This window comes from Lepisma saccharinum, chromosome 9, assembly GCF_977018435.1.
Source record: "Lepisma saccharinum chromosome 9, izLepSacc3.1, whole genome shotgun sequence".
Taxonomy (NCBI): domain Eukaryota; kingdom Metazoa; phylum Arthropoda; class Insecta; order Zygentoma; family Lepismatidae; genus Lepisma; species Lepisma saccharinum.
Genome location: NC_139237.1, coordinates 71,331,212 through 71,355,367, shown reverse-complemented (window position 1 = coordinate 71,355,367; position 24,156 = coordinate 71,331,212). Strand labels below are relative to the sequence as shown.

Here is a 24,156-nt window from a genome sequence, read left to right as displayed (position 1 = left end):
ATTTTGGTGCGTTCCGAAAATGTTACTCGTACATTTCAATGTTGGTATCAAGTTTCTACAATGAATGATAAATATGTACAATTTATGACGTGTACTCAGTGGTTTCCATTTGATTTTTTTTTTCACGTTCTATGATAAGAATGCGAAACAAAGAAACAAAATGAGAAACCTAATTCCCACACATGAAAAGAGTGTAAATTACTAGGATTTCTATTGATGTATGTACCAATATCAAGCGATATCGTGAAGTGCGGAACAAACTAGTACAGGCAGTGTGCACCGAACTCAATTTAATTCCTTTCAATGAAATGTTAATTTCTACCAACAACTTCTTTAATAGAGCATTCAGGATGAACCAGTTTGAGTGAAGAGAAAGGGAGAGAGAAAGTTTTTAACTCGCATATTCCTAGTATTGCAAATAATCGTTAGAATTTTCTTGAAACCCACTTTTAAAACACATAATTTTTTCTTACATGCATATCAGTTGTCGCTAAAATTCATAGGTTGCCACCGTTTTCTAAAATAAGTATTGTATGTTGGCTATTTGTGACCTTGGCCTCATAACGCTTTGCTCTGTGTTTCTTACGCGGGCGCTGTAGACACCAGCCCCGAAGGTTTCTTCGTATTGTGGATGACTTTGGATTTCCCCTATCTCACGTATCCCTTGCAATTGTTGATATGGCATGACACACGAAACACTCGTGGTGATGTGGTTAGCACAGCTCGCTACGGCGCCAGGTGTCTCGGGTTTCAATCCTGACCTAGACATTGGTGTAATTTGTTATTTCATTATATCATCCTCATCTTCGCGATTAGCCAAAGGTGGCAGAAATGCGAATTAAAATAAACCAAATCAATCAATCAATTATATAGAGAAATTTTAGAATGCGTAATCTTGAATTTCAGTCTGCCCATTATTTGTCTTGGTCAGTTTAAAAATACTGTCAATGCTTCTTACAACATCGCAAGTATCATTAATGTTTTGGATTTTGCTCAGGCAAGACTCCCAAGTTGTTGTTTTCAAGTCGTCTCTCTTAACGAGGAACGCTAGTGGCAACCCTGTCACGCGCCCCTGGTAGTTATGTCAGAGCAAGCGTTTGCTGTGTTGGGTTGCATACGTACAGGATAGATTTTAAGCGCTTATAGCGCAGAAACTAAGTGCTTTCCAGGTAAACTTTATAGGGAAAAGTTACTTGTTTTTATGATATCTACCAGCACCTAAGCGTTGTTGCAAGAGTTTTGCGACACCCTGTATGAGATCCTGTAATTACTTATTCATCGTATTTTTCACAGATCGTATCTGGCTTAATAAACCAATTGAAATACCGCTTCAAGTTCCAACACAGGGAGAAATTCATGCTCTTTTATGCCACTGTCGTTTTTTTCAGGATCAGTTAACATTTCGACGTTATTGAAATAAATGTTCACCTGGTAGCCTTAAACAATTATACTGATTATGTCAGGGTACGAAATCACTGCACATTGGTGGGGGAGGGAGGACCAGACAGACAGACACACACACACTCATTCTCCCTCACACACAAAGTAGTGTGTGTCTGTATGTATGTATATGTATGTATGTATGTGTGTGTATGTATGTGTGTGTGTGTGTGTATATGGTATATAAGTGGGCACTGGTCAACACATCAAGGACACCATCACATCACGAGTTAAGAGAACAAATGTCCTTAAAAACCTGAGTACCTGCATTTGTAACGGAGGTGCCCTGCCCACTTTGAGCAAGACGTGTAATGTTCTTTAATTGTATTGTTCATTGGTTCCATTCACATGAAGATGAATGAAGTAGTATTTCTTGTACACAAATGTGAATGTTAGCAACATTTGTACCTTGTTGGATGGCAGATGGCACAAGGAAGTAATTTAAGTAATTTGTACGCTTCGTGTCATACCATTTTTGATATTAATACGTTGCCAAGTAAACTAAGAGTGCATTTTTTTATTATCACTTGTAAGTTTAGACCCACCCGGTACTTACATGTGATTGTTATTTGGAAAAACCTTTTTTTTCAACAAACCACTTATTTGTTAGCTATCAGAAAATGCTTAAATAAGTTCCATACAATGAGCAGTTTTTTCTCAATTCATCTTTTTATGTGGAAAATTGTCATTTTTTAAATAAACGAAAGAAATTCGATTATCTCGAAAACTATTTCGGACGGGGTATCATACGGTCAAATTTATTGCAAATTGTCTCTACTTTAACCCCTTTCAGGGACTACATCTAATTACCAGTCACCCTGTATATATATATACACACACATACAATACATATATAATGTCTTTAAATATGTGTCAATTATTAAATAATCAAATTATACGTATTATAAAATATACAATATATTATATCGACTGTCCTTCATTCAAAATTCGATTGCAAATTGAAGATTTTAATATGCTATGAGCAATGATTTGCGTGACTAAGGGGGGAGGAGCAAAAATTAAGAGACATTAAATAAAATATACGTAGTTTCCTATATACAATACACATCTAAATGCTATTATGTGTTTTGTTAATATATTTATATACTTTACGCTAGCTGACGAAAGGCGATGAGAAATGGAGAAGAAATAACAAGTCGGATTAATTTCTTTGTTCTGGGGATTGCTGGGTTCTGTGCCCTTAGAGATGAGGCTCTTTGTTGTCCGTTCTTTGTGTTGTTTTCGATATTATTCCAGTAAGGTATATTCGACTCGCAAACTAAGTTAATTGTTTGTTTGTTTTCAGAACAAAAACACTTCCCCGTTAAAGTTTGGTGTGGGGGGGAATTTCAGGACAAAATCGTTGGTGGGGGAATTCCCTCTGTACCCTCCGGGATTTGGCACCCTAGTTTATGCGTTAGTAAAAAGACCCTTGCAGAGGCCACTGTAGATTGTTGCAAGCGTCTCGCGCAATAGGAAGCCGATAATTCTAATACCGGCAAAAATCGGGGCGCTGGTGGAAGAGGCCACACAGGGATAACACCACAGCGTGTAGAGGACACGAAGGCGAAAACTTTTATCAGGAACATTTTGATCGTTGAAGCCTTGCTTCTAATAGGTGAATTTCATGTGACGTCAAGATACGCACAGCCGCCATGTTTGTGGCCAATTTTATTTGTCGTTTGCAAGGAAATATCCACAACATTGCGTTCGTTACATATGCTACAACTGCACGTTTGTTTTAAATCACGAATGTGTGTGTTAGTATCTCCGCCGGCCCCTTGAATTTCGTATGCTTACAAGAACTGACCTCAAACATGGCTGCTCGAAGCCACAATGCAAAAATGTGTGATGGAATTGAAACGTACCTATAATACGAGCCCTCTAAAAACGGCTCCTTTATCCTGTATGTGTACAACCACGCTGCACAAAATGACGGTTGCAACTGGCACTTAATAATTTTATACTATATGCATTATTGGCGGATGTTGTTGAGGATGAGTATCAGCTCTTCCATTAATATAATCGATATTACACTCAATGGTGTTTTTATCGCATATCCAACCTATATAGTACTCATTTGCAAACATTATTTTGCTGATAAGGCAAATTTTAACTTTCCTCCTCAAAAAACAGAAAAAGTGATTTTTCACTTCTTTCACGGAATGGCCAAGTGAGGCAGTAATAAGTGCTGCCACAACCACAGAAATTTCAACGCCATCTACCATCTACCTATCACACACAACTGGATTTCTAGTAGGAATGCCCTAGTTAGCGCTGAACTGACTTTCTAGGTAGAAATCATGGCCGCCTGGCTGACTGCTTGACTGGTTTGGAGGATTAGGACATGTTCTAATTGCTACTAGCTTTCCTCGACTGGATGCTGTGAAACACCCAATCAGATCAAAGTTTGGCCATGTGAAGATAATCTGTGAGTTTGCAAAGGAGCGTTTTTTGTCTGCGGTTTCCGAGTGCTGGCTGTTTATGTTATAGTCTCTCTGTTTCTCTGTAAAAAAAATAAAAGTAAAGAGATGATGTGCAGTGCATTCGTGTTCAGTTCATTAATATTTAGGTATTTATGCAAAGCGATGGGATGTGTACGTGACAAATATGATTAGTTGAAAATGAAAATCCTTATTATTACAAGTGTATTAATAAATGTTCGACTTTTTTTTTAATCCTGCGAATCTCATGTATGAATAATGCAAACCCGAGTTAAAAAGCTTGTTCGTGACGCATTGATTACCTTCTTTTTCGAGCCAATCTCTAGTTCATACTTTTTCCTTTTTTAATAAAAGCACAAAGCAGTAATTCTCCTACAATATTCTCCAAATTGCCCGTCCACCTTTAAGCCGGCTTTAGACGAAAACATTTCCAACATTTTTGCTAGCATAAATGCTACGTAAATGCTTCCAAAAATCTTATAACAGATAATACTTTACAGTTTCACACCAAAGCATTTCATCGATCATTTCGGTTAGCTGTTCCAATTACAATGTATAATACATACAGCACGAAAGGCACGTCGAGTTACACCGTCTATGGTGAGTGCACGGTGTTTACAATAGAAAAAGCTAAAATATTCTTCCATACGTGTTCAGTAAACGTTGTAAAGTATGTATTTAATCAGCGCCATTCTTCTCTACCTAAAACCATTTAATACGAAGCAATATTCCTCTCGGTTGAATAGTTATCTTACTTTAAAAGTGTGAAGTGATACGTTGTTTACATCTTACGCGGCCGCCATTATGGGAACAAAAGAATATCGACAAGTACGGTGTAACAAGTACCGTGTGAGGCGAAAACTAGCAAATGGGTAGCCAGTCCAGCGTCAACTAAAGCATTCCTACTGGATGTCAGGACATGAAGCTTAAGTTAAGGGACTTATTCCCATATTGAGTGACGGGCAGAAACAGCCTATGTACTAACCGTATCTTCCCGTTTTGCCGAATCCCGTTTTGACGAATGGCCCAGATGCGCATTATATCAGATTTCCCACCTAAGTAAAATTTTCGACGAAGGGGAAATTTCCATTTCCCCGAATTCCCTTTCGCCGAATATTTTGAAGGGAGAGAATTTTCCCTCCGTTGGGAAATTTCATGTGTAAACAAACAGAAAACTTATTAAAATGTTATATCGTAAAATATACCTAGAGGAAGGACGTATTCATAGTTTTTGTGGACCTGGAGAAAATGTTAGATGGAGCGAATTGGTTGAAACTTACATGAGAAAATAGCTCGTTACGATATATTAAAAGGTTTGTTGTAGATTGAAAGGTGCGGACTCATCGATCTGTACAGAAACAATGAGTTGAACTGACAGAGGGGAGTGAAATACTGGAAGACATCAAGAAGGGGAGAATACATTGGTTGGGACACTGGCTATCTGCTAAAAGCCACACTGGAAGTAGCTCTTACTTAAGATTCACTTTCATCAGCTATTGAAAATGTAAACTAAAACTTCGTTGAAATTATTTTTCACTTAAGTTCCTGAAATTTCCCAGCGATGGAAAAATTCCCTCCTTTAAAATATTCGGCGAAAGGGGATTCGGCAAATCGGGAATTTCCTTTATACCGAATATTTTGCTTAGGTGAAATTTTTTCTTTGGAACATTTGGCGAAACGGGAGTAACTTGCTCATATTTTTAAAATCAATCAATCAATCAACAAATGCCGTTTTGTAGCGCCGAAACGAGGCCTCATCCAGCAAAACATTATCGATAAAAGTTGTTCCCTTTGATGTCCCCTGCACATTGTGAAAGTTCATGCTACACGACTACGTCCTGTGTATGCGTGTGGGTGAACACAACTTGTTTATTAGTGTCGATATTCATTAGGGTATTATGATATTTTTGTAACATTACACCAGAGGCCTTTCCTTTTACAAAAAACCGATAAACCGACATTGAAGTATGTCATTACTTTCAGAAATGCCATTGATGTTTTTGATAGATGATCTTGTCGAAGCAGGAAAATACAAAAAAGTACATAAAAATACCACCAGGGGAATAGCATTAGGTCAAGTAATGACGTCCATATCTCTCTTACTTTTAGCAATTAGTCGATGAGAAGATATGTGATGTTTATTACGTCACGAAATGGCCATCAAGTACATTGGGGAAGAGAGGTTTTTATTGAAGTTTCTATTTTAAAGGGTGGAAGGTAAGATGATAGGAACGAGAATAGCCTGAAAAGTTCTCGGCCTAATAGTGAAAGTGTGAATTTTTAATTTTTCGATGAAAAACGCTTATCGGCGAGGAGGTTTGGAAAAATATAGGAGCTGGAGGAAGCCAAATCTAGGGAATAGGGTGGATGTTCCAGCAATTCATAGTTTATATCCCTTAATTTCTCAATTGTCAAAACACTTTTGTGGTCAGGTGCATTGGTTCGATGAAAATATAAATTTTTCTTCTGCAAATCAGATCTTTTCTGGCGAATATTTTCATCAATTCTATTATTTTACCCTCTTGAAGATGATCAATAAATAAAACTTTGGTCTCAGACTACGGGACGCGGGCAGGTTCGAGTCTCCTGAGGGAACGTAACAACTTTTCCTGACCCGCGTATGGGACAGGTGTCCACCCACCATCGTGAGAAAATTGGGGAGGTACGAATGAGCGTCACCTGGCCACAGAAAACCTACAACGACTGAAGGTTCGTCGTGCTGACCACACGTCACCCCATAATTGGTTGCAGAGTGGCGTTGGCAGTCGGTAGGTAGATACTGGCTCTCACAGGCTTAGTATAAAATTTAACTTTTGGAGTTGATACCGAAACGTATGTTAGACTGAGATGATTTTCGTAAAACCCCAGATGATTGAGCCAATCTAGCTAGCGAGCATGCAAATTATCTAGAGCGTGAGCAAGAGGTTTAGCGATTGGTGCTGGGTTGAGATTACGTCAGCGGCTCGCTTTTTCATTGGTGCTTTGAAAGTTATGGCTCGCTACAAAGCTTCAAATGCATGACAGTCTGGAATGTTATTCTTACTCTACAAACCACTGAATAAAAAAGGTGACTGGGAATCCTAACTCGGCAGTATTACCACACACAGGAGAAGTCCCCTAAGTCCATTTAGTAATAATGTCGATACAGAGAACGGGAAAACATTTTAAAATATGGCAAAACATGTGTGAATTTTAAAAGGAAGAAGTGCTAATATTCATCGCATCAAAAAGTTGGCTCAATCCCATACAAAAGATTTCATAACAAATGCTGCCATGTTTCTTTTTCAACCTTTCTCTCGTGGCTAAGAACTCAAAGCGTGCCGACTAAAGGAAAAATGGTGAAAAAATGTAAACACCATAAGCCAACCACTTCCAAGTGCATGCTGTGCCGAGATAACACGCTGTTGGTTGAGATTTGAAGGAAGCTTGATAAGTTTTTATGGTTTTGGCGCTGAGATCGCGTGAGCAGATTACATGTTCGTGTGAAATGCAAGGGAGATTCAAACACGTCATAAATATCCCTAAACACTTGTAAACATTTTCTTCGCTATATTGCCGTAGAATTTTCGTTCGAAAGAACTCCAAGTGAGTGGAAGAACGCTACATATACCTTACCTGTGTCCTACAAACGAAAAGAGAAGTATGTGTGTAATATGCTAGACCTGTGGACTGTTTGAGCACTTGTATTTTAGCGATGTAGCTCGTACCTACATCTATCGACAGGTAAACAAAGCAATTCGCTTCCCTCATCGTGGTTTCTTAAGAAATAATGGATTACGAACTCTAAGTATGTTCAGCACTATTGTGGAGCAGAATTCTCGCCTGAAATACAAGGAACCTAAAGACGAACCGAAAGGTAAGGAACGGACGAATTAGAACATTATGGTTTCGTGAGATTTAACTGTCGTAACCCCCCTTCCCGCCAGAACGTCATTCTACTAGCAAGCGGAACCAATCAGATAACGCGTCAGTAACGACACTAGAGTGCGCGTCAAATCTCCTGCATATGGCAATAGCCAATAGCAGCGCACTGCAGCGGTGCCATGTCGAAATCTCACACGGAAAAGAGACAGCGTGGTTGAGCGAAACGCCTTGTCACTGAACTAGGCAACGCCGCACGTCTGTGATTCGCTGGTGCTGTTCAGCCGTTCAAGGCCACATACAGGAGATTTGACGCGCACTCTAGAGCTGATTGGCCGTATTGTTCACGTACGTTGTATGTTTTGGGGGTAAAATTTAGCTTTGGAAAGCAAAGGGCCGCGTTCCATTATAAGTACGAGTACGTACGTGCACTGGGGCGATTGATATTGTCTTATGTTCAACTATGCACTCCATCCCATAATTCAATGGAAATGACTTTTACGGAGCTACAGTTGCATCCATAAGTATGGTTCGTTATTTCCTGTTGTTTATAAAACGTAAAAAAATAGAACAAGAGATAGAAGAGAGAGGCAGCGTGATAGAGAAAAAAATAATTGAGAGAGAGTAAAGAAGCAAATGGGACAGGAACTACGAGAGAATAGGTAGTAAAAATATAGTAAACTAGAATAACAGATTCTAAGACTAATAAATGAAGGGGAAAATCTAGAAAGAAGAATAACAGGACAGGAGAAAGGGATACAGCAAAAGAAGATAGGAAGCCAGCACATTGTGGTAGAGTACATAATAGTCTGCAGTATCTTAATCAAAAGCGCCATGGTTCCACAGTTCCATGGTTGTTTGCAGCAGCTGCTTCAATAGTGAAAGAGCAACAGAAGAAAAAATACAGCAAGTTAAAAGAGTAACCATCGGGTTATGATCTCATTTTGCCTATCCCACGCTCAAATCCCTTTTTATACAATCTTAACTCAAATTTTAAGAAGTTTTTGAAATATTAAGTCCGCATTCAAACTCTGAAAACATGTTAACTTTATATTGAAATCATGAAATTGTCGAACCCATGTGTTACGTGTGTTACGTGTTACTTATTGATCGTGCTTAGATAAGACATTTATGAAAAGCAAATGTCTTAATTTTTTTTCCCTCGTAGGGCGCAGAGATGGTCAAGATTCGAAGGAACAAGTCAATGCTGTGAACGGAGCTTCGAAGGAAAAGTCACTACGTAAGTAAAGCCCGAATCACACGGAACTGGATTTCCAGTAGGTGTGCCCTAGTTGGAGCTGGACCGGCTACCAATTTGCTAGTTTTCGCCTCACACGATACTTATCAGCGTACTTGTCGATAGACTTTCGTTCCCACACGAGGGAAGTTGTAATGGCGGCCGCGTGAGATGTAAACATTAACAATGTATCACTTCACATTTTTAAAAGCCGATAACTATTCAACCGAGAGGAATAACGTTTCGTATAAAACATTATTAGGTACAAAACAACGGCTCTGCTTAAATACATACTTTACAACGTTTACTGTACACGTATGGAAGAATATTTTAGTTGTTTCAAATGTAAACACCGTGCACTCAGCATAGATGGTGAAACTCAACACGCCTTTCATGCTGTATACGTAGGGAGACAAATTTATGGTAAATAAAAACTGAGGAGAGCGGTAAATAAAATGATAGATCAGCGGTGTATACCAGCGGTGGGGAAAAAAATTGGCACACACTTTTTCATCATGAGAGGAAACATCATACAAAAGAGCTATAAATTGATAAACTACTTCTTTTGTATATACTGTACACATACACAAGTACTTAGCTGTCCAACCAAAAAGAAAACATCAACACAAAATCACTTCATTTCTAAATTGCATATCTCAACTGATTTATCATTGTATGTATTTATAGGATATCCTTGCTGTCCAACAAATAAAATAATCACTACTGCACATACACAAACACATGCTGAAAATCACATGATGACAAACAAAATTCATTCATGACTGAACACAAATGACACCATTGTTTCCCTTGATGTGCGGGAACAGACTAATCTTATCGCTGCTACAGCTAGCAAGTTCAATGAAACTGGAAGTTGAGTAGACATTCGGGGGAAGAAAGGAATGCAGCTTGACAGGGAGCGAAGTTTTTGAACTGAGATATGTGCATGGGAAATCCCAATTTGCAGCGTCTTACTGATGTGATCGAAGATAAAACGTTCTTCAGCTGCAAGTGATAGGAAACTTTAGGCAAACGTTTCGTTACAAATCGTCAGTTTGCGCGCACGACCTCGATTGCCGATTTTTGCGTGTTTTCTACTTAATTTGATGATATTTCACGGTTATTTCGCGAAAAAGCGCTCATTTCCTGGAAAAGGACACATTTCGCATTACTTCGCGAATAAAACTCATGCATATTTCATCATTGGGGGTGTAGTTACGTGCAGAATGTTCAAAATTGCATCTTTTTTCACATTTCGCGATTTCGCGCATCGCGAAAATTCAATGTCCCTATGTATACGTTATACATTGGTGGAGTTACCACAGACAAAAGCGCTCCTTTGCACACTCACAGGTTATCTTCATATGGCGAAACTTTGCTCTGATTGGCTGTTCCACAGAATCCAGTCGAGGAAAGCAAGTAGCAATTAGAACATGTCCTATTTCTCCAAACCAGTCAAGCAGTCAGCCAGGCGGCCATGATTGCTACCTAGAAAGTTAGTTCAGCGCCAACTAGGGCATTCCTACTAGAAATCCAGTTCCGTGTGATAGGGGCTTAAGCCTCAGTTATGCATTGATGAACTAACTTCGAATACATGCAGTGCTGCCATGTGTTGCACATATACCAACTCATCATGTGGCTGGGAAGCCGCAGAGAATTGTGGGGAACAGAGGCAATCACGGTACGCCCTCTGACCATCGCACCCGGCCTGCGTTACGGCACAGAAATGATTCATGTGTGCCTTAGCCATATGAACAGCATACACACTGTTCCGGGAACCTTTGGAGTAAGCGGAACGAAAACAAGTTTTCTGCGTAAGTAGCAACTCGTTAGGGCTCGACCAATGAGCACGTGTTAAGAGAAAGGGATTACATAGAGGAGAAAACGCGGCTGCAGCTACCAGTCGTTTTCAGCAGCGCTCACTGCTTTGCTCTGTTCACCCGCTCTCTCTCCCCTTCTCTACCGTTATGCGCAGTCTTACTCCACAGATCCCAGAGACAAAGTGTAGTTCCCCGCTATTATATCCACAGGAAGTACAAAGTCGATGCAAACAAGTTCACGTAACCTGGAAGATATTATATTGGTCGATTTGACGGTACCTATTCAACATGAACGGTCAGTAAATCTACGGGCGAGCAAGTCACGTGCCTTTGTTTACGCTGACTTTGTTCTTGTTCTGGACGGAGAGTAGATCTTAGAAAATTGTTCAAAACAAGGGAGAAATATCGTGGGTGTTGGGATCGTGGATAGGGGTCAGGCTGGACACCCATGGAGGGTCAGAAAAGCACAAACGCAAGTATTCAGGCAATCTTTTGCACACCCTAATCGATGTAGATTCGTTCTTATCGGGGGGTAGTTGAATCGAGGAAATCGGTGCAGTGATTTCTGTGGAAGAAATCCGAATTATTTTACGACCGCGCGTAACAAAGAAAATGCCGATGAAATATTACCACAATTTGAATAGAAGCTTGCCGATGAGCGTGTGATAAAAAATCCAGCGCTTTCAACCTTTCGGCCACATGCTCTGATTTCATTTCGTACCAGATGTTTTGGTTATTCCGTGCAGTTGCATTTCCTTGCGTGAAAGGTCATCGCTTGGCTTCTCGTTGCTCCACATTGCATGTCAGATAACCAACAGGCAGTGGTTCCTTAGAGGAAAGGCAGTTGATACCTCTCCATTGTGCTTGTGATTAAAGTTCTTAATTTGACTCCCAATCTTCTCTATATTAAAGCTTGTTTAAGTACCAGGTGGTTATAATTAAAGTGACGGTGTTCAGAGTGGTACAGCACGGGCTGTAATGAGAGTAGCAGTCTGAAACTTCGTAGATATGCTAATGAAGCAATGCGCTCGCGAATTATGCAAAAAAATATAAGTAGTTCCAATTCTCGCCACCAGGATAAAAAATGGCGCTGTAAGCAGTCAAAACTTGGTATAGTTACAGGAAAAACACTATAAATCGCAGAAAACAATACTCTTTGTAATAAAATATCGCTACAATTTCACTATTCGAATTACATGAACATTACTAAAGGAAAAAGCAACAAGAGTCACCAACAACAACCAGGGAGCTCACACAATGGTTAGGCAATGTCACCGACTTTGACGTCATAGTTACGGAAAATTCCACGTTTTGACTGCTTACAGCGCCATTTTTTACCCTGGTGGCGAGAATTGGAACTTTTTTTTTTTTTTGCATAATTCGCGAGCGCATTGCTTCATTATCATATCTAAGAAGTTTCAGACTGCTACTCTCATTGCAGCCCGTGCTGTACCACTCTGAACACAGTCACTTTCATTATAACCACCTGGTACGAGGTCAAATATACAAAAAGTTAATCGTGTGGGTCAAGAGAGATGCAAGTGCATACCGATGAATTCTGGATGCAGATATTCAGCAGCCATCTTGAACCTTGAAATGCAGTGCCTGTAACACTGAATAACAATTTCAATTCTAGTATCAATAATATTTTGCGTCACTAAATTTTTAGCTGAAAAAAAATACCAATGTATTTTACAAAGTTCTCAACCTCAAGTCACCTTCCTATCTCCTCTCTCGCTTCCAATTTCTTCACGAATTTCACGATCGCGACACCAGATCACGCAGCTCCTCAGTTCTCTCTATCCCCGTCCACAGATCAAACTTCTTCTCCAACTCTTTCTCCGTATCGGCTGTAAGACTATGGAATCAGTTGCCAGAAAGCACTAGAGCAGTAAGCTCCGTCGGTTCCTTTAGCAGACGTGTTCGCCACTCTCTTCAGAATTCTCGTTAGATCTTCCCCTGTCAAGCAGACTAAAAAGCATGTGCAAGTGAACGAATTCTTAAAATACCTTGCAGTTACTTAAACACAATTTTAAATTTTGCATTCTTTCATTCCATATTTAGTTTTTTGTGTATTATATATTTTGTATTTTGTGTGTTATATTCAGGGCTTTAAGACTTGTGTGTACGAGTACAATGTGTGTGTGTGGATCTATGTGAAATGACTTAATGTACTTTGTGTATAATATAATAATGTATAATTTTAAATGTATGGTTGAGTGGAAGAAAAGGCTTTGTACGGCCTTAACTCCGCCATTTAAAACAAGGCATTAATAAATAAATAATAAATAAATGTTTTCCTGTAATACTCATTATCATCATACTTAAAATTAAGATAAATATTCAATATCTATCTCATTAGAAAATTTAGCTTTATAATTAGTACGTAGAACAGTGACACGTTTAAAATATTGCCGACATCCGTGGCTGAGTGGTTAGCACAGCGCGCTATGACGTCAGAGTTTGCGGATTCGAATCCCGGCCTTCGAATGGGTGTTCTTTGAGAACGTTCCTTCAGCAATTTCATCATATCGTTACTCATGCAGAAAAACGAAGTAAAATAAACCAATTCTATCAATCGCCATTAAAACATATATTCAAGAGAACTGAAGTGGGCTTCAGAAGTCATGAACTCTAACTTCTCTTTGCTTGTAACATGAGAACTATCAGATACGTATACTACATCGCTTTTTCATCATGCACATGTTGCTACAAGTTTTTTTTTATGTTGTATGCACTGAAATTAAGGGTTGCGCGACTTCTGAAACACCCTAATCCATTGCAAGGGTTCATTTGTCTTTATCAACAATAGAAGAGTTTTTTCATCCCACGTTCGTATCAGATCAGTGTTACAACATGGTTCTCCAACTGACATATTCGATTATGAACAGGTTATTTCACCAACCTTCTTCAAAATAAGCAGAAAATTAGCAATTATATAGAAGTAATGTCTGTAATACGCAAATGGATTCAGAAGAATCACAGATTGTGAAGCAGCAGCCGTGCCCTCACACTGTATCTTATACCGGAATTTATGCCTGTGCAAATTTTTCTGTCACTAAATCTTTTCTAGTTTTACTCCTTTGAATGATAGCCTGTGACTGTGATATGGGCTTACTACGTTTATGTTTCTTACAGGTCCCAAGCCTGTGCCTGTTTCACTAACTTCTGATGATGGGAAAGCTGGTTGTTCTAATTCTCATAACGACCGTGGGTCAATCGAGAATACACCACGGACTTGAGATAAACAATGAAACTTTTCATGGGCAACTGTACAGGTCTATCCAGGCTATTGTGGAAAAGTACTTCCTTTATAGTCGAGTGTTGATACTTGCAGACGAAGAGAACGCTTTGCAATTGGGCCTGCTGATCAGACGGTGTTCAGATTTACCCCTGAATCTTTGGGCAGGAGCGATCAGCCACATCAGTAGAATGGGTATGAGAAGAACGGAGCACTGTGTGATTCTGGTGAACGATCTCAGACGCTTGGACAGTACGATGGAATCATTATCAAAGTTGCCCGGCTGGAACCCACGCGGAAAATTTGTCGTGGCAGTACGTAGTTGTTTCACGAATGTGACAGATGTTTTTGAAGTATCCCTGAGGAAACGTGTGATGAATATTGTTTTAGTTACCTGTTCGTCATCCACAAATTTCCTTGGTGATATTGAGGAAGTAACGTGCTCTTCCATAATGGTTTACACGTACTTTCCATATGGCGATAATGTTTGCAACGGAAGCACTAGTGTGGTAACTCTCGATGTTTGGCGGGATGACTCGTTCATACAAAACCGAGAGCTTTTCCCAAGCAAGGTTTCAAATTTATACCAGTGTCACCTCACTATATCGACTGCAGATAGACCTCCCAGCGTTTTCCTTAATGCTTCTCCGGACGGGGAATTCGAGATTGGCGGAACTGATGGAGTATTTGTTAACTACCTCTCGCAAGGCATGAACTTCAAACCCAGGATCAAGGTGATTAAAGACGAGTACCTGTGGGGATATGTCTGCGACAACGGAACCGTTACGGGTGTTCAAGGTGACGTGTTTCACGGTAGAGCGGATGTTGCCATTTTTCAGTTCGGAGTCACCATGGGTTTGTTCGCTCTGTTCGACTGGAGTAAACCTTGGACGGAGGAAATTATAGTCTGGGTGGTTCCAAAAGCTGGTCTCATTCCGCTTTGGATACAGGTCTACCTACCCTATGAGATACCGGTTTGGATATGCTTTCTCGTGTCGTTCCTTTTGAGCATGGCGTTCTTGAAGATCTTTCACAAGGTTTCCTCTACTTCCAAAACCTTCAAAAACTCTTTCTTGAGTCTGCTGTCGATTGTTCTGAACATGTCGTACTCTCACTACCCGGACTCTGTGTCGTCTAAGATATTCCTCGCATTCTGGCTCTACGGCTCCCTTGTACTGAGCACAGGCTACCAGAGTTCCCTTTTCTGTTTCCTTACTCACCCTATGTCATATCGTGAGGTAGACACAATGGACCAGCTGCTGGAATCAGACCTTCAGATAGGCGGTCTCCAGTTCTTCAGGGACGAAATATTCAGCGATAGCACTACTCCTGCATCCAGACAAATATACCAGTCATGGATTATCGAGGAAAACTACTTCTCCAGGATTGCCAAAGACATGAATTTTGCTTCAGTTGCCAGTTATTCTGACTTTGAATACTTTGAGAGTGACTTCATGGATCGCCATGGCAATCTGGTTCTCCACGCAGCCTCAGAAACTATTCTTTCTTACCCCGTGACTTATCTTCTTTCGAAAGGATCGCCGTTTCTTGAAGCAGTCAATAACGTCACAGTCAGGGTCATAGAAGCTGGCCTTAAGAGTAAAGTGGAGAGGGACATTATGGCTAATAAGACACTCCATCGCCTGAACCGAAGTGGTCGATCTCGTCAAGACGACAGAACTGTCCTATCCTTGTATCACCTCGAAGGGGCATTTATTCTGTTCTTCACTAATTTATTTATAAGCTGTTTCTTCTTCATTCTGGAGTTTCTTTCTTTTCGTTTGAGAGTTCAATGTGCTAGGAAGGAGTGAATCCTACTGCAGATCACTCGTAATTCCATTCTTGATTTGGTTGGTTGGTTGATGGAATTAAGTTATTTCACGTCGCTTTTCTGTCACTTTTGACAAATTTCGATAATAAGAATGAGTGATGAAATGGATGAATGGACATTCACAAAGAACAGCCGTGCCCAGTCCGGGATTCGAACCCAGAACCCCTGGCGTCGTAGCGGGGTGTTCCATTATTGATTTCAAAATTTCATGTTTCTCAAATGTACAACTGAAGCAGTTTCAAATATTGTCCTTACCTGATAAAATTAAAATTGCTTTGCGTTCTATCGTTACGAAATTCATCAGCTATCAGCAGCTTGTGATATAATAAACTGTCTTCGTATTATTGCTTAAAACATGTTTTCATATGTTCCACGCATATCTCAAAATAGGTATCTCTCGATACGAATCAGATATACTTGTTAAAATTTAATTATTAATCTTCTGCACTTTGCTATTCACTTACATGTTGGCTTTATTTTTATTTTTTTCGCACTATATGCTATACATGTTTTGCACTTTTTCACACTCTTTACCAAAATAAACTTGACTACGTTTTGTGTAAAAACATAGAGCACAATTAACTTGAAAACTACTTTAGAACTGATTTCTATAGTACTTAGCCCCCAATGTTGGCTGTACTTTTACTGAGAAGCATTTGCATTCATAATAAAGTTGCAGTAACACCAAGAATTGTTGTAACACTTTCTTAATTGTTCTGGAAGAAGGTGAAATCTTGGTAAAATTACAATTTAGCAATCACAACTAATACATTCGAATTTCTATGAAAATTTCAGGTTACATCATACTATTGTAATTTGCGGCGTAAATTAAATAGATTTAGAAATGTTTAATTTTGGAATGCTATTACCAAAAGCCAATGATAGGTGCAAATTCTTGTCACTTGTAACTATTAGTTAATAACACATTTCTTTGTAATATTTTAGATAACCAGTTCCTCAAACAAAGAAAACAAACACTTTCTCTCACAGAAGCTTTTATTTTTAAAAAGAGAATCATTCATAAAATTATACAAACATTAACAACAAACATCACTTTACATTTCGTTTATCTGAGTGAACACAACCTGAACATATATAAAATACAAGTTCGTTTTATCACCTTCGAGCTCAGTTTTGTAGTTGAAAATAATACAGTTTGACGTCATGCAATGAATACAATTTTGTACACTTCATGTTTGTAGGCTACACACATAACTAGGAGTTACTTTTCTCAGTGTTTAATATGGTAGCATTTATAACTTACATTATCTTTAAGCTGAAAATTACAAATTATTTGTTGAGTACTACTTTCGTACAAATGCACAATTATATGATGCAGTAGTGACAAAAATCACATTAAATGCACAATTGTTTAGCCAAATTTTAATATACTCAGAGGATTACATTTGTCAGTAGTAACAATTATTGTTGAATTCTTAAGTGTTTCTTTATTTTCGAATCACTTAATTTTTGTGTTATTCAAATATATATTTTGTGAAAAATTTAAACTTTTGTGTAGTTAGTGCGAGGACAAACTCTCACAGCCTTCTCACTAGTTGTTTTTTTACCTAAAACCGAATAAATTTAGATATAATTTGTAACAATGTCACTATTAAAAGATAGCGAATTACGATAAGAAAGTAAACAATATTGCAGAAATGAACAGAAGCTTTTCGTGGTACTTAGTGGTTTATTCCTAAGGTGTGTTTAGTTGTAATAAAACATTATAATTGAAATGTTTTTCACTGATATTTTAAGTAGTAAATAGGCTCAATTTCGGCAAATAAAATTTGTTGTTTTTCAGATAAACGATTATTAAATTTTCTGAAATCTCGTATTTGTTGTGGAAACAACCTTGCATGCAGTAACATTTTTGATACGTAATTTCTGGATTGCTTTTGTTCATAATTATTTAATGATTTTATTTATAAAATAACTGCGATTTGGTTTCAATGTCATTACAATATATATATATTTAAATCATCTAAATACAAGTACAAAAATAGGAGATAGTAATTTGTAGTCTTGAAAATATAACTTTTTCGTTTTAATAAAAATTGTTGCTAGAATATTTCCGATTTCTGAGCAATAATATTTTCATAATTTGTACATCTTCGTACTAACTCACAATAAAACTTCCAATATTTTAATATTTTTGTTTGTGAATAGCAAAGCCAAATATTGAAACACATTTGCTTCGTTATTTGAAAGACTGCAACCATTTTAAGCTTATATCAAATGTTTAAAATTTAAGTACAGTCGTGTAATGTAGATTTTTAAAGATCAGAAAATTTTAGGCCCAGTGTTTAAGGTAATAAAACTTACTTTTATTGGATTAAAACCTAAGCGAAAAACCAGCTATCTCTTAATAACAAGAAACGGGGAAATAGCTTGAGAATAGGTTTGTAGCACTTCTAATGTCTCGCAATGTAGCAGAAAGCTACTACAACTAGCTGACTTTCACCACAAAGGTTATTAAGGGAATATCTAGATGATTTTTACACCAGCAGCACTTCAGATATATAATTTATTTGTGCGATGATACTTTATGGCATTGCATGCATGAGTATTACAGCATAGCACTTTTAAATCTGTGCATTCATTAATATATAGTTTCTGCCATATCTTTTCTTTTTACGTATTTAGAAATTTTAGGCCAAATGTAATCATCGCCCATATTATTAAGGCTTAAACTGTTGCTACGTAATATATATATGTACATAACTAATATATCACATAGGCCGTGCTATTTCCCTAACTCTTTCATGATTTGTACTACATTTTAAACTTTATTTATTAAAAGATAATTACCTAGTTTTTACATCCTGATAGAAAGAAACAGAAGTAAAATCCTTTTAAAGGAGATGATATTTCATAAGTAGTTTGTAATATATTTCTTATTAGTATAAATGAGAAGAGAGGCTGTTACAGAGATACTAAGATACAGTTTTTTGCAAAGGCATGAGCTTAGCTGAAAGCTATTAGTGACAATGAGCTCACTCACCCATGCATTTAAAATTTTCTACCGAGCAATGTTTTATGCATTATTTATTTCTAAACAAAAAAACAAGGACCAATATATTAAGAATTTGGGAACCAAATTCTATTTAAAATTAGCTTATGATTAATTTTGTGCAAGAGCATGTTCTGCTTTTAACATTAGGCAAGGAGAAGACTTGAAAAAATTGAAATGTTAAGAAATAATGTAATAAATATAATCTAGTATTGAATAGATAGTGCAAGTTATTTTATAGTTTATCACAAGTAGTTAACTTCTTTTCGTGCTCCATACAAAATAGAAGTACTAATAAACCATGTGTTATAATTGATAGAACGTGCATTGTGCAGGATATAATCATCATGCAACATATTGTAAGGATATACTTGTTTTGATAGATGTATAGTATAACGAACTAACGTGATTTAACGTTTGTTTTGAAGGAACATGCTTTAGTACTAATAGGAAAAGCCGTCTCTAAAAGGGTGAGGGCGAAACCCACGCTTCAAGGGGCTCCATGCAAGGCCAGTTACAAATTAAGAGAATTAGAACAGTACAAATGAGTGCTTTGCAATGTACGTTATGTGAAAATTCACATAGACAAACTAGTATGATACGTTAAAAAATATAACATACATTGAAACCACACTCTAAGCAAAGTTCAGTATAAGTCGAACTATGTTCAATCCACTATGTGAAAATACAATTTCAATGTAAAAAAAATATAAAAGAAGCTTTTGTACGTAGACAAAGATTATGATAGGAATAGCGATGGAATATTAATTTAAAATACCACCATTATAGTATGGGTAAAATAGTAAAATTTGATATTAAGGTGATTTTGTGATTAAGACTCAATGTAAACGGAAAGAAACATTTTAAAAAAAATCGCAGCATTCACCTTTCATATTTTTTTTTTAAGGGGATTTCTGGTAAAACCAGCACTTCCTTCTGATTAGGAAATATCAGATCTATATAATTCTAAATAAATCCACTGTTTAATTAATATATAGTCATGATGTTTTTTATTAGGACTATTTAGGCACATTTTTTTTAAGATTAAGAAGAACCTCCGGTTTTTCAACCGAATTTTGCTTATATGTACTAAGCCCTGCACCCACCTAGAGACGGCTTTGCTAATAGAATAACACTATTGTTAAATAATGTTAATATATTAAGTGCAAAGTATTCTGAGTAACCTTGAGACAAGTGTTTAAGAAGCTAGAACTGGTAAAATTATTACCGCAGAGGTAAAAGTTATTCTTTAACAGTTAAAGCTATTTTTCTATTCATTTTAACATACACTGGACTGATTAACTGATGAAAAGACTTCTCTACAACGAACTGTATAACATGTAAACAAATTTACCATATAAACACTAACTATCTAGACACTTTCATTTTACAATAATATTTAATCATCATTCAATCACGGGCGTAGTTCCATCAATATAAGGCGTAAAGTTCTCACATGATTGGAAAGTTCTGTTGCAGGCTGAAATTGGTGTATCTCACACCTACACAACAAAATAACGTATAAATGTCACAGTCAATGTGTGTGAGTATATATGTATGTGGGATAATGTCCTGATATCTTGAACATTTTAAAAGATTTTCAACATATACAAACGCTAGCAAATATATACTACTGTATATACATGTTATTTTTATGAATTTTTGTTATATCTAGCTTAAGAATTAAAAATTATAGTGAAATAAATGATACATTGCACTTGAATTTTACTATTCGTAAATAATGCTGTACATTATTCCGTTCTTCGTGTCTTGACTTTTTCTTTAATGGTAATAGTCAAACTTATATTTGAGCATCAAAATTTCATTTTAATGTAGTTGACAGTTTGGAAAATCATGTTGCAGTTATCTGCCAGTTAGAAATCATCATAATGTATCGTCGGAATGTATTTCGAAGTGATGAATTCTTTCATTGGTGAATTGTATTATTCTCATTGAATTTTCTTTTGGCTCTTTTTATATGATTATAGTATTGTGTTTAGTTGCAACTGAATAATTCCTGAATGCAAATATATTAATCACTAAATGGAACAATTTTTGAATAAGGACCATGCATCAAACCGGTAGGGAAACACTTAAGAAATTAAATTTACCTTTATATGCTGTTATGTATGATGCGATTACATTCATCCTGTCACGACATGTGACCTTGTAGGTGGAAAATTTGAAAACGAAAGTGTATATAATAGGTTATTAATTGACAAAATATTGACTTCAGAACTTGAATACACGTTACATAAATTTGTTTGGTTGTAAGGAATAATGTGCAAGTTATATAGTTTTGCAATTTATGTTGTAATTACCGAAAATGTTATTATCGTTAGAGGAGTGTGTTCTGGCAAGTATTAGATGGTGCGTAGAATTTTTTATGTTTTTAAGCCAAGAAACACACATCAATTTCAATTTTTGCTATGCAAAGTTTTGAGTGAAGCTTAAATAATTACGTTTTGTAATATATCCTTTGATAATTTTGATCAGTTTTTGGTGCAAACGCCAAAATCATGCTTCACATATCTGTAAAAACTGTAGTCTATGTGCAGTTTGTTTTTATGTGTTCCAAATAATTATGAAGGAGTGAAATATAGGATAACCCTTTCCTCTTGCTGAACACAAAGTTTCTAAGGGAATCTAGCAAAAGGCCACTCATTATTTTCTATTAACGATATGAAAGGTATCCAATTTCTGTGGTAGTAATGCTGCACTTAAGAACAAGAATCGAAGGCAACACTTAAAAATATATTGAGCTGTGGTATGCCCCAACAAGGGCAAGCTTAAAGCTACCATTTACAAGGATGCCATATATACATACATCCTTGGAATAACACGATTTTGCGTTCAAAATACATTAACAAAATTATCTTATCTCTTCAATATGCGAGACACGTTGTGCGCAATGTAATTTTAAGTGGTTTTTATTATATAGTAAAGAAAAACCAGCTTCTCTTGCACTTCTATGTAAATTCAACTTAACGTAAGTATGAAACCAATCTTGAAACAAAATTCTTCACTAGGAATTGCCTTAAATTGGTGTTTGAAAGACATTAAATTTTCTGATTTCAATTCTAAGATTTAATATTGTAGTGACGCCACAATGGTTTGAAAGTTCTAATTAAAAATACACAAAATGTTTTTTCTTCAGTACAAATTTACAGTCAAGTGCACATTAAGATAATGAGCAAGATTTATAGAAAAGCACTATATTTTCCTTTCATACGTTTATATCTGATTTTTTAATATTTTTAACCCTGATCCTGAAGTATCAGGAACGAGTACTATTTTGTTAACACCATTTTAAACAAAGTCTTTAAATGCATTGTTTGACAATTTTGTGTACAAATTTAGCACCGGATCTTATTCAACGATTCTGATTTTTGTTCATTTGCTATGTTTAGGCTAAACTGAGTGGAGTAAAAGTTCATCAAAGCAGCGTGGAAAATGGTGGTATTTAAATATGATGAAACTGGATTTTTCAAAGAGGCGTGGCTGTGCATATAATACCGTTTGTAACATGTTTTACACATTATATACGGATGATTTGACTGAGCTTTTACTCCACTCTGTTTTTGTCCCATAACTCTTCCCTCGCTTTTGAGATGATCATATTTTACGATAACATGAAAAGACAGGAAGAGTATATATTCTGGGAAATATGCCTCCTTCCAACCCTAGGAGTGAACTCGTACTGTTGTTAGGAAGTGAACATAGCAATATTAAGAACTGTATGTGACCGAGAAGTTTAATATCACGGTGTAACGCTGAATTGTTTCGGTTCAGAGACCCGTGATGTTGACAGAATATTACAAGCGAACCAAGACATATGCTGTACGTATAAATATCAAAATATATATAAAGTTTGAATCTTATTATTCATTACCAAGACAGTATGAAAACCAGTTCTGAAATTTCTTAACGTAATTCAATCGAATTTATTAATATAGTGTATTTGAATATACCTTATTACAAGGATTTCTTCTTAGAACATACACTGCGTTTTGCAGAAACTTAGAACACAGCACATTTTTTAAAAGTATTAACTATTAACTGCATTAACTCAATAACCGAGAGTTTCAAGCAACATAATTTACTTTTTGATTTCGATTGTAACATCTGTCTGTATAATTGTAACTGTAATTATGTGTAGTTGTTTTGAATGCTCTTCTTGATTACTTCTTGGTGTAGTTTTTGGTGTCCCATCTTCTAGGCGAGGGTTGGAAGTGGCACTCGATGTCGTTACTTATTTTTGCTGATCACGTCACTTGGGAACTCTACAAGGAAGAAATATCTAAATTAGTTCTGACGTCACTCAGGTTCGTTATCCATGAGTTAATGATATGAAGGTATGCAATTTGTACAATATAAAAGCGTCATTCATATAATATCATTCCTTTTCTAGATTACTAACAAATAATCGCACGTGCTTCTCCGTATAGTACAAGGACTAACGGTATCACCTTACAAGTAAGGGTCCTAAATTCGATTTCATAGTGGAATTCATCCAACAGTGGTAACAGACAGTTTTTGAAACTGGTTATTTGGTTCTTAATTCATTAGGCCTCAATGGAAAAAGGAATATACTCATGTATGAAACACTTAAACATTTTCCCATTTTTTTAGATGTTAAAACTTAATCAAAATAAAATTAATAGCATTTGCAGTTTATTGTAAACCCATAGCAAGTAATAAACCGCTGCCACAAAAATCTTCTCTATTGATGTTCATAAAAATGAGCAATAAAATGCTATGTTGTTGTTAAAAATGTAGATATTTGTTAAATATAAAATATTTTAATTGATATTTAATCTATTCATTCAGTGTTTAGCAATTTTAATTTGTTGCATAAAAATAAATAGAACTTGAGTGGGAATTTATAACAGATATTACCCTTTATGGAAGTTAAGTCTTTGAGCCATTTAGCATGCAATATCATACTTTCCTACATATTTTTTTTTTATGTATTTCGAAAATTAAAGGACACAAAAGGGCCCACGTTGTGGTTATGGTTGCGGCTAAAGCAACCAATGCGTCGAGTAAGGAATCAGTTAACCGCTTTGATAACTGCTTTGTCGGTAGATCGCTGACACTATCTAGTTGCCAAGATCTGCGACTTGAAAAATTTACGTAGGCGCAAAATCAAAAATTCTAGCCGATTTTTGCGACTTGAGGCCGTTAATTTCGAACGTTGGCATTGGCTTCCACTTTACTTCTAAGGCCAGTTCCCATTGGCCTATATGAGCATAAAGTGTGCTTAAAA

General features: G+C 36.7%; 1 protein-coding gene and 1 long non-coding RNA gene across 2 annotated transcripts in view; one reads left to right on the top strand and one right to left on the bottom strand.

The window, feature by feature from the left end:
- Nucleotides 1-8,962: 8,962 nt before the first annotated feature.
- On the top strand, nt 8,963-17,683 carry LOC145992129 (ionotropic receptor 21a-like). The gene is made up of 2 exons (XM_083128383.1): nt 8,963-8,985; nt 13,941-17,683. Exon 2 carries the CDS (start codon nt 13,974-13,976, stop codon nt 15,852-15,854), a length of 1,881 nt encoding a protein of 626 aa, XP_082984509.1. The 5' UTR covers nt 8,963-8,985; nt 13,941-13,973; the 3' UTR covers nt 15,855-17,683.
- The window catches only part of LOC145992130 (uncharacterized), a 59,945-nt gene continuing 53,219 nt past the window's right edge, over nt 17,431-24,156 (bottom strand). The window contains exon 4 of the long non-coding RNA XR_014442128.1: nt 17,431-23,170. This is a non-coding gene — a long non-coding RNA (uncharacterized LOC145992130). The remainder of the gene's footprint in view (nt 23,171-24,156) is intronic.